The following is a 12,578-nucleotide window of genomic DNA, read 5'->3' as shown; positions in this document are numbered from 1 at the left end:
GCTCCTGTGTTAAATCATTATTTTTTCTCATGAAATCATTTTTGCCTATATGCTAAGACCTGCTGGCTTTAGAAACTTCTTCCCTATAGTGAATCCTACAGAAGAAAAAAAATTCCTCTGCTCTTAGCCACAGCTATACTCCTGACAACTACAGTTATATACAGCAGAAACCTGACGCAAGATTAGCCAAGACTTCTCAGATGATCCTGCACATCTTCTCCAGCCTCTTATCACCAGGTTTAGTTCTCCTCTACTGGCAGCTTAGAGAGTGTGTTTGGGAAAGCAAGAAAATTTCTGGAATGTCACTGGGCTAAAGGTGAGCTTGGGCAGAGAAAGGTTGGGGGGTAAGAATAAGCCTATGAAAACGACAAGGCAAGAACTCAGCATGGACACTCTTGAGAAGACTTATAGATGCCATGTTGTCATCCAGAACATTTCCCTGAGAGGGGAATCCCCGGCTTTGCAACTTCCTGGCCAGCGTGATGGCCACCAGCCGGCTATAACCTTTCCTGCGATGATCGGGCAGGGTGTAGCCGTGGCACATGGTGGCAAACTGGTCTGTGATAGACCAGGATACCGGGTTTCCCTTGTCATCACGGACACACACACTGGGGAAGCAGGAGATGAGTTTGGCAATGTACCGGAGACACTGCTCATTGCCGCCCCTTGACCAAGTGCGGTTGAGGAGATCAGCATCTGCAACACTCAGATAGGTGAGTCGCGGGGAAGACCCCGTTCTAAAAGAAATCAAGATGAAAAAACGCATGAGCTCAGGATTCTGTGACAATAAGTAACCAATTTTCCCATACTGATTTAATTGAATTGGCCAAAAAATAAAACCAAGTTTCTTAATATGCCAGGCATATGTACATACTCTGGAAATGTTAGCTCTTCTAGGCCTCATCTTAAGCTGCTTTTCTCCAGGTTAAATATTCTAATTTTTTCCAGTATTTCTCTTTTTTTATGGACTGCTACTCTGCACTACACTGATTCCAATGATATATAAGTTTCTAGGGGTTTACTAGAATGCTACATAAAACCTCTGCCAATAAGATAAAGTGAGTGGTACATTTTTTAAGAACTGAGACAAATTACACAGTTGAAAGCCTATGAGGCTGATTGTGTCTTGGAATTTGATTTCATTTTTGAATGTATCAACATCATCAAGACCATTCTCAGTGAACATTAAGAGACTGATAATATAGTTCTTGCTATGATTTTTGTAAGTACAATTTCATGGTATTTTTCTTAGCAGCTGTATAGTGTTAGCTCACATATTAGACATGCTATTAGCTATGGCACTAGACCATTCATTAAGTGTGGGGAAAACCAATTTTATAGGATTTCAAATCAATTTTAAAAGTGAACTTCAAAGCAAGAACAAAGAATTCTCAGACAAAAATGTTGCTGCACACAAATTATTGCCAAGGCCCCTGTCAAAGAACAGTTATGTTAGAGATTCTGACCTGCTGTCTACAGGGCAGAGCATTCAAAATGGAGTCCACAAGTTTGGGTAATGATTTATATATTAAAGACAAAAAGTCATTACTAGAAGAAAACACAGGGGATAAGCTCATGACATTTGAATGAGCAAGAATTTTTGAATAAGACTTCAAAAGCACAGAAAAGAAACAAATACACAAATGGGATTATACCAAATTAAAAATCTTCTGCATAGCAAGGGAATAAATGAAAAGAATAAAGAGACAATCTTCAGAATGGATGAAACTATACATCTGTTAGTTTGTATCTAGAATATAAGTCAAAAACTCAAGAGAAAAATATCGAAATAACTCAATTTAAACATAGAAAAAAAACCTAAATAGACATTTCTCAAAATAAGACATGCAAATGGCAAACAGGTATGTGGAAAAAATGCTTACCAATATGAAAAACTCAAAAGATAACAAGTGCTGGTGAGCAGGTAGAAAAAGGCAACCCTTAGTGTTGGGGGGAATGTAAATTAGTCAGCCATTATGGAAAACAGTGTGGAAGTTCCTCAAAAAGAAAAATAGAACTGTCATCTGATCCAGTAATCCCACTCCTGGGTATATATCCAAAGGATATAAAGTAAGTATGTAAAAGAGAAATCTACACTAAGAAACGGAACCAATCTAAGTGTCCTGATAAATGGATAAAGAAAATGTGGCATCTATACACAACAAAATACTAGTCAGCCACAAAAATGGATTAAGTCATATCATTTGCAACAACATAGATGGAACTTGAAGAAATAATATTAAGTAAAATATGCTAGATACAGAAAGACAAATATGCTAGGAACTGCATGATTTCACCTACCTAAAGAATCTAAAGAAATTGATGTTAAAAAAGAACAACAGTGGTTACTAGAGATTAGGGAATGTAGGGGAAAGTACCATTTTTTTAAATGAATTCTTATGATTTAGAGATACATATTAAATTATTTAAGGATATAAATTATTTAAGGATATAAATTATTTAAGGATATAAAGATAATATTTATTTCATTCCCTTAAAATAATCCAGATGGTGCAAAGATATGTAGGGATGTGTATTAAATAAGACTATCTATATATTGGTGGGCAGTTCTTTACACTATTGTCTCAATTTTTGTTGTATATTTGAAATTTTAATAGTTTAAAAAACAGTAAAAAGAAAGTCCATTTGCTTTCCTGTGACTTAAAGTGTCTGTTCTTCCCCAGGTTTAGTCTTGTCACACTCAATAATTCCTTCCATATGTATCATAGAAGAAAATGGGTACTTTTCAAGCACCTTGTTCCATTCGTTTACAAAAACAATGTGAAGATGATATTATGTCATAATTCTTGAGGAAAAGAAATTAAGGCCCAGAAAGGTTAAAATGAAGGAAGGGCATTTAGTAAATGACAAAGCAAGAACCTCAAAGTAGGAGAAAATAAGAACAAATGCAGATACAAACTAACAAATGGGTTCAAATATTGCTTTATGGAGCTGGATTTCTTTGGATTATTTCCTGGTTCTAAAATTTACTTCTATATATTACTTCAAATCTATTAAAAATGGAATACTCCTCCTCCTCCTACTACTACTACTTTATAGGCCTGTGGAAAGGATTAAGGGGAGATATATTTTAAAACTTTAATGCTATATACTTAAAATCTCAATAAAGTTCATTATATTATAACCCTTTCCTAAAACAACAAAAACAATCACATCCATTTTGGATTCAGACAAGAGAGATTATTTAGAATTATGTTGGGGAGGAGAACACCAAGGATTGAGTTTTCTATGTGCACTATGAAAATGCAGGTATTCTGCGGGCATAGTGGCACATACCTGTAATCCTAGTAGTTTAGGAGGCTGAGGCAGGAGGACTACAAATTTAAAGCCAGTCTTGCAACTTAGGAAGGCCCTAAGCAACTTAGTGAGACTGTGTCTAAATAAAAGATGAAAAAAGACTGGGGATGTGGCTCAGTGTTAAAGTGTCCCTGGGTTCAATCTTTGGTACTGAAAAAAGGCAGGGGGAGGGGGTGCAAGTCTTTTGAGTTCATTCACAACTATGGACAGAGACCCTTACTTATTTTCAAAGAAATTATGAGCACTGAAGCATGATGGAGAGGGAAAGAGTAACACACACACACACACACACACACACACCAATCAAAGGTGTTCATACAATAATCTAATACACAAATGGTAAAGATATAAAATGTATGGATATAGGTTTGCTCATATGTGTGTATAAACACACACACACACACACACACACACACACACACACACATACACACACACACTTTTAGTATAATGGTCCAAAACCAAATGTTTAAATATTCCTAAATGATACCAAGAGCTCCAGTTTTTACTATCTGGTCTTTCACAGCACTTAAGTCCTATCCCAAATGCAGAACTTAGTTTACATACAGGAAACTGGTATCTGGCAGAGATGAAACAGGAGAAAAATGAACAGCCTTGAAGGAAGTCAGTTTTATATCCAATTGCTTTGAATTGGCAACAGCTTTGGAAGCATCATATAACTCACTCTGTAGCCCTGTGGAAAGACAAACAAAAAAGGTGAGCATTTTATTTGAAAAAGCAAATTGCTCCAGTGTTCGTATACTGAACATCATCAATACCACCAGTTTGCTACCTTGTATTATCCTAAACTTACTACACACACACACATACACACACACACACACACACATACACACACACACACATTCACACACACACTTATTATGGCTATTCTCTATCTCATTTTTTATTATTTTTTGGAGAATTTTTGAATTCTCATCACATTGTCACCCACCATAACCTTTCATGGAAAGTTCTGTTGGAAATATCCCATGAGAATTTGGAATTTTGTTGTACAAATTTTTATTTGTTTTTTATTACTTGGACAGATCTAAACTTCTTGAAATAAGGTACAATGTCTTATACCTCTAAAAATCTACAATTGACTATTAAACTAGAATTGTAAGAGTTTAGATTTGTTTGACAAGTTAACTTTAAAGTTTCTCTTCCAGCCTGTTGCCAAATTCTCCGTTATGGTATTTAAGGTGGAAACTGAGTGTTGATGAGATTTATCCTGAACTTTCTCAGGTCCCACTTATTTATTATAGCTATACTGTAGTATTTATAAACCTTTATTCTGTACTTTTTAGATTTAAAGCACTGTGCTCAGGCACTGCTTCACAGTGGTAGAGAAAATTGTCTGGTCCTTCTTTGTTCTTATATAGCTTATAATGAGTCCTCTCTCCACCTCTCCAACTCCCCAGTACTGCATTCTTTCCATTCAGAATCCTGATTAATTATATTCTCTGGAAATTGACTTTCCTTCATCCTTCATTTCCTAATGGCTTGTTCCCTCCCCTCTTGTGAGCCACTTCTCAGTGTGGCCTTGAAACTTCTTAAAAAAAACATAAATGGGAAGCCATATCCAACACAGTGTGGTATTTGAGCCTTGGTTCCACACTAGAGAGTTTAGCCTTAGAGAAGATAAGAAGGCTTCAAGTTGATGCCATTAAAATTACAAATGCCATGGTAGCATTCAATATTTTAAAACTCAAGTTACATCTAAATAATTTGAAGGGTTTTCTATGAGAAAAAAAATAGGCAGCACCAATCAAAGGTGTTCTTAAAATAATCTAATATAGAAATGGTAAAGATATAAAATGTATGGATATAGGTTTGTTCCTATATGTGTATGTCTGTGTCATATATATATATATATATATATATATATATATATATATATAAAATATACACACCCACCCACATCTGTGTCATACACACACACTCACACACACACACACACAAAATACCTATCTATATATCTCTGATACATATATATATATATATATATATATATATATATATATATATATATATATATAAAAGTGGGAAAGGAAATGACTGCATAACATATGTCTTGCATATGACCTCACCTTGTATTTGAAAAACTTGGTTCCAGTTAATGACATCATGTTCTTCCAATAGCTGTTGGTAAGCCCTGACATCCTTGTAGAACACAGCATAGGCATTAGTATAATGGTCAAGGTTATCTGTCTCAGCCTAGGACAAAAGACATAATTATGAAAACATGAACGTATCATCTGGATAACCTAAATCCTAGAGAGCTTTGATATCATTAGCTAGGCATGCCTATCTAATTTTCTGTTACAAAAATTAATCACCTAAAAACACTAAAATGAGAATGAGGCTAATGTGCTGCAGTGTAAAGAGAAATAGTTTTCTTGATTCTTGATTTCTTTTTCTTGATTCGTTTTTGGGGGGATTAAAGAGGTTTCAAGACATTTATTTCACATTTTTCTCAGATTTTATTTATTTTTGAAAGTAAATAGGGGTCAGGTATAGTGATATACACCTATAATACCAGCTGATGGAAGCTGCAGGGAGGCTAAGGCAGGACGATTACCTAAGGCCTTGAGTTTGAGTTTAGGTTGCACAACATAGGAACAGCATCACAACTGTGTGGTGTGTGTGTGTGTGTGTGTGTGTGTGTGTGTGTGTATTATCTGAGTCTTGACTTCTTGCTCAGGGAGTTCAGCCTCAGAAAAAGTAAGAAGTCTCAAATTAATGCTATTAAGGTTATAGATGCTATGGCTGGCATCCCAAATTATAAAAGTGAATTACATCTAAGTAATTCCAAGGTTTTTCTGAGAAAATATTATATATTGTATATGTAATGTATATTTAATATATTTTATATAAAATATTATATTATATATTATTACATAATATATTAGTACATAATGTATATTATTACATAATATATTATTGCATAATATATAATACATAATTATATGATATACATAATATATAGTATATACATATATTTAATATATTTTATATATGAAATATATAATATATAGCTATATATTATATATATAAAGGGCAAAACTCAGTGAATACATCTCTAAAAATCAAAGCTTCATGAATCTTCCTAATTTGGAGGACAGCATGGATTTAATCACTTTAGCTTCACTGGGTCTCAGAGGCAGAATGGGCCGAGTGTTGTCTTCTTTAGTCATCTTCTGTATTTATCCACATGACCAAAGTCATCAGTCATAAGGAATCATCCATACAGAAGAAGCTAGTATATATGTGGTCATGTGTGCTTTATGCTTCTAGAGATGAAGAAGCACTAAAGGAAACACTTTTGGACTAGAGGTCTTCCATAGGTCTGACACTCTGAAGCCAATCACATTAAAAAGTTATGGTGAAAAAAAAATGGTCTGAGGTTGTGGTTCAGTGGTAGAGCACTTGCTGGGTTCAATTCTCAGCACTGCATAATAAATAAATTAATAAATAAAAATAAGGTATTGTTGTGTCCATCTACAACTAAAAATTAAAAAAAAAGAAAAGGTATGGTGAACCTGGCACAGTAGTGAACACCTATAATCCCAGCACCTTGTGAATCTGAGGCAGAAGGATCTCAAGTTTCAAGCCAACCTCAGCAATGGCAAGGCACTAAGTAACTCAGTGAGACCCTGTCTCTAAATAAAATACAAAATAGGGCTGGGGATGTGGCTCAGTGGACAAGTGCCCCTGAGTTCAATCCCCAGTACCCCCTGTCCCCCCAAAAAAAACTAATGGTGAACTATGTAGTATATCAAGATAATATATATGACTACTAAGATCATGCTAGTCCCTTTACCTAATCTATTTTTTTCCAATTGATATCAATTCTTGTTTTCATTTATTTGCCTTTCAAAAATTTACCTCTCTCTGTCTTCGGGTGATAACAGCTTTGAAGTCTGGCCATGAATCTAGTACCACTTCCTTTTGAAAGGGATTCCCACGATTTATGTTCATCACCGCTCCATAAACCTGAGCCAGAGAACCAAGAAGGACAAACCAATCACAATACCATCTGTTTCAATTGCATATTACACTCTTTTGTTCCAGTATATAATCATGGTCATTAGAGGGGAAATTAAAAATATATTCACAGACAAATACATTATATAGACATATAAACTTCTTTACTGTTATCAGGGCACATGAAAACTGGTAAAAAGTCTACTAAAGCCTATAAAAACTCTCCCTAAACCTAGCTTTTACAGTGCAACAGTGAAAGAGTCTTAAGTTGATAGACTTACTAGGTGAGACTTGCCACAGATTGCTGAATAAACCACAATCTTATGGCCTATACATATTTTAAAAGTCCCACAGATATTCTTAATGTTTAGCTGATTTTGAACATACTATTCTATCCAAAAATAACTTGTAAAATACAACTACTCATTCAAGCCTGAATAACAGGTAAAACAAGCCCAAATAAAAAATTAAAAATTGCATTTATTTAAGATTTGATGGAGCAAGGCTTTGTAAACATTCCTTGAGGGTCATATCTGGGTCTCATTCAGTATTTTATCGATGGAACCTGAAGTTGCTGATGGAATGTTTGGTGACTGAACAGTACTGGAGCAGTATTAGAATGTGCCTTTCACATCTTCTTTTTCTCTGCTAAGAAAAATATCTGTCCCCAAAACATATATGCGTGTGCTTATAAAGGTGGGAAAAAGATATAGTGGTAGGTAACAAGGACTGCGGAGTTATGGGAAGAGGTTCCTAGCACTTTCATAAAAAAATAAAAATGAGAAACTAAATATCCATCAATGATGAAATGAAGAAATACATTTTGACATATTTATGCTATAGATTACAAAACAGTAATAAAAGTGAATAGACCATAGCTACATGGAATCACTATGAATCTCACACAAAAAAGTTGTGCAAAAAAGCTGAGTATTTAAAAAAAAATTAACAAAAACCACTACCACTTTTTGTGTGATTTAATTTATTTACATCCCCAAACAGTGAAAACTAAATCATGGCTTTGGAAGTTGTCCAATTTTAGGGAGCAGGGAGAGGTGGTGGTCAAAATGGAGCAGTGGAGTTGAGAAGCAGCCTCTGGAGTAAATGTTCTTGCTCTACCAGAGTGGATGTTACATAGGTATTTGCTTCACGAATATTCACTGAGTTGCATAATTACATTGTGTGCAATTTGTAGAATGTATTGGACTTCAGTGAAACATATTTAAATTAGTGAAAAATATTTAAATTGTAAGGGGTTTGGAACCTACATTTTAATTCCATTATCATGACCTGAACCCAAACAACACACCTAATTCACTCACCTTTTCTCAGTCTAGAACATTATACAACTTTCTTCTGTTTTACCTAATCTGGAATCTCCCTTGAATATGCTCACAGATGCTCACAGAGTGTGTCTTTCCGTATCGAGTGTGGTTTATATGAATGTGTAACTTGGATCATTCAGAGTGCAAACCAAAGAACCAAAGTAACCTGGAAGGGTAATTCTTATTCAGTTAATCATTAAATTCTGCAAATACCTGTCTTACATGTACACAATGATATTTACTAAAATGATGTCATGTAAGGAGACTATACATCCTTATTGAAGAATGTAACCTAATTATGATTGGAATGTTCAAAAGGCTAAAAGGGAAAAACTCTTTTAGTATTCAAATTCTGAAAGAAAAAAAGCTTGTTTGTATATGATTTGGAAATAACTGAAAGATTTGGCATTGGTAAAAAACGAACAAGCTCTTCTAATAGCTGGTGATTTAAAGGGTGAGTGTTGAGTGTGGGGGTTGCCTAGGAGGAAGTAAAGTTGTTGGGCAATCAGCAGTTAGAGCTTAGAAGGAAATTTAATCAAACACTAAGCTGAGGTCATAATACACATAGCCATAATCTCCGTAGAATTGAGGAAGGGTGAACAAATAAAACTACATTTACTTCAACTTTTTAATTCTCAAACATCTTTTAGGACTCCATGAAGGTCACTGAGGCCTTTTTAATTATCTCTGGAAGAAGAGCTAGCCAGATATATTATTAGAGCAAAAAAGCCTACTAGCTTATTGTATTAATTAACTTCAGTGTCAGTATTAAAAATAGGAAAATATAGATCTCATTGAAAGAGGAAAATCTTTTAATATTCAGATTCTAAAAGTAAAATTTAAAAAACAAAACTTCTTTGTGTAAGATTTGGAACCAATTGAAAGATTAGGCATTGGTAAAAAAACCATTCTTCCAGTAGCTGCATATTCAAAGGATGAGTGATGCTGAATGCTTTTTATAGTACTTTTTCTGATTTGGCAGCCATGTAATCTCAAATTATTATTGGATATTTCCTACCACATGCATTTTTAAGAACTATCAATAAGGCAAGATGACCAGATTTAATTAACACAGTACCATGCACCAGGAGACTCCAGTTAGACCCCTTTGTTTTAGATTTTAATGAACATAAGAATTATCCAGGGTATTAAAATTTCAGGACTGTGGTCTCCATCTTCAAAAATTCAGATTTATTATTTGTTTCCTGAGTGATTTTCATTTCATTCCCATTTGAGAACAGGTTGTACAACTGTCTTTTTGCTCAAGAAACTCAGCCATTCAAAGGCAATTTCATTGTAAATGCTTATAGCAGCTCTAGTTACACTTATTGTAATTTTTTTTTTAAGTACTGGAATTGAACCCAGGGATACTTTACCACTGAGTGCCATCCCCAGTTCTTGTATTAGACAGAGTTTAAGATACTGAGTCTGGCCACAAATTTGCAATTCTCCTGCCTTACCTTTCCAGTTGCGGGGGTTACAGGTGTGTGCCACTGTGCCTAGCCACTTATCATAATCTTTTGATTAATGACATCTTCCAAAGTGGCACTGAATTATCTGTTGGCCCTCCTGGATTTTAGACCACAGGTTTGATGGCCAACAGAATTGCTGAAAAAATTATCAATGCCTAAATTTCAGTTCTATTGTTTACTAGGTTTGTTCTTTATTTCAGTGCCAAGCATGCTACACCCTTTTGCCTTTTAAAATATTTTATTAAGTTGATTTTGGGGGGTTAACAGGGATTGAACTCCAGGACACTCAACTACTGAACCATATCCCCAGCTCTATTTTGTATTTTTATTTAGAGAAAGGTCTCACTGAGTTGCTTAGCACCTTACCATTGCTGAGGCTGGCTTTGAACTCAGTATCCTCTGTCTCAGCCTCCCCCGCCACCATTTAAAACATTTTAAAACTCATATTTACTTTAGAAATAATGTATCCCAGAATTATTAAATATCCCTAAAAGTCCTCTAGAGTGATTGCCCAAAATCCTCTGGGCCTTATCCACAATCCATTGTATCACTATTTGGCAGGAGACAGCTGGGAAACTATGTTTATAAAGCGTGCCCAGAGATCTTAACATCAGGGGGAAAAATGGTGTGTGTGTGGTGGGGAGCCACCCCTGACCAGCATGGGCAGCTGAACTTAAGATCATTTGTGTGAATTTTCAGGGACACCAAATAAAACACAGACACAATTTACCTTTATACAAGCTTCAGTTTGGCTTCCTGGCTCTCAGCCTCAGGCTCCCCAAAAAGGAGAGCAAGATAAAGTCACGAGAGGCTGACAAAAGAGGGGACACGGTCGGAAATGAGCTTTTATTGGGGGGACTCTTGTTCTTATAAAGTTCTGTCCAAAAGGGGGCAGAAGTGACAGTACTACAAGGGACAGGTGAGTGTAATTCAATCCTAGGGGCACATACCCACAAAGAAGACCCCTTACTATGTGAGCTAGACTCCGCCCAAGCTACAGCTAATGTAGTGGTTGGTCAGAATCTAAGGCATCAGGACTGGAAGGTGTGATCATTCATTGTGACTACCCACAGTGGGGGGACAGCCATGAGGCTTACATTATTTTACAGATTCATGCAATTAAAAGAAAAAAAACTAATACAATAATAAATTAGTACAATAAAGTTTATAATACCTTGAGTGATTCAGGAAAGTGATTCTTCAATATTTTCTCTAGCATCAGTAATTTGGTAGAACAGTTTAGCACCAACATCTTCTCCAGAACTTTGCAATTCCACACCTAATTTGAAACTTGAAGTTACAATTTAATTTTTGAACCTACTTAGGAATATGCTGGTAGCCGTTTTCCTTGGGTATATTTCTGACTCTGAAGAGGGAAGAAGGAAGAAGGTGGGCAAGCGCTGGGATGAGTAAACTAGAGAACACATGAAAATGGAGATTGCTTCTGACCTAATCCTAGACAGATGAGGCTAACTGTAAACTGGGCTAAATCTCTCTATTATATACATTCAATGTACTCTGAACTCTTCCTTCAGGGCACTGAATTACAATTGTAATTTTATGTTTAATTGTGTTTTCTTTGACATAGGTCTGCCTAAAGTAGCCTGTCAATTTCATGAATTCAGGGTCCCTGTTTGTGTTCCACTGTATCTAGAGCTCGTGCCACAAGGCCTTGCAGAGCAGGGACCTTCTAAAAATAGTTACTGAGTGGATAATATGAAACTCAGGGTAAGATTTCTGGGGTTAAGTAGAGAAACTTCTTAATAGTGTGGGGCAAAGGCTAGAGAAAGACTTGAGTGGTTTTAAAGTACAAGTTGGAAAGAATCAGATGTGGGCAGAAGCTGTGGCTCATTTAATCAGATAAAATTCTGGAAAGAAAAGGACCTAAATGTAATGCATATAACTTCATCTTTTCCCCCAATATTATGAGAGCTTGACTTTATTTAAAAACAAAACAAAACACTTTTCTCCCTACAGTCAATGTAAGAGTTTGTCCACTTACACTCCTGGCAGTCAGGCACTAGGATGACAAAGATAATTCAGGTAGACACCAGAACCTAATGCTTCTGGGATTTGGGGGAGAGCTAGAATTATTCCTTCATAACACATTTGCTGGATAAATTGACTTGATTTCCTTATGTGGCATGCCTCTGCAACTATAGGATACCCAGAATGTTTGGTTATGAGCTACCTAAAATCCCCTGTAAAACTCTTCCATGAGGTTTATGTGGGTATGAACTTCTAGGTAGCATTCAAATAGCCCTATTGCTCTAGAGTTCTCTGAGTGGTACACTTAAGGTGTCTTGTTTCCTACAGGAATCAAAGATGTACAAAGGGCCAGAGAAGCACCAGAAAATCAGGAGGCTTTTGAACCCATGTATTCATAGTCTGGGCCAGTATTAGAGTCTTTGAAAAGATCAAGTTTCTAGATTTTTTTAAGATGAGCAAAGAAAAGGAGAAATGTGCCCTTCCT

The 12,578-nt window shown here is 35.7% G+C and overlaps 1 protein-coding gene across 1 annotated transcript; it reads right to left on the bottom strand.

Annotated features, from left to right (window-relative positions):
- Positions 1-310: 310 nt before the first annotated feature.
- On the bottom strand, positions 311-11,357 carry GLYATL3 (glycine-N-acyltransferase like 3; the record flags this gene model as incomplete). Its single annotated transcript, XM_081296200.1, has 5 exons — positions 311-737; positions 3,886-4,012; positions 5,412-5,538; positions 7,210-7,317; positions 11,280-11,357. The coding sequence occupies 5 exons, from the start codon at positions 11,355-11,357 to the stop codon at positions 311-313; spliced, it is 867 nt and encodes a 288-aa protein (XP_081152326.1).
- Positions 11,358-12,578: the final 1,221 nt, after the last annotated feature.

The sequence above is a fragment of the Spermophilus citellus genome (genome assembly GCF_964194105.1).
Source record: "Spermophilus citellus genome assembly, chromosome: 5".
Lineage (NCBI taxonomy): Eukaryota > Metazoa > Chordata > Mammalia > Rodentia > Sciuridae > Spermophilus > Spermophilus citellus.
This window is presented reverse-complemented; position numbering and strand designations above follow the sequence as displayed.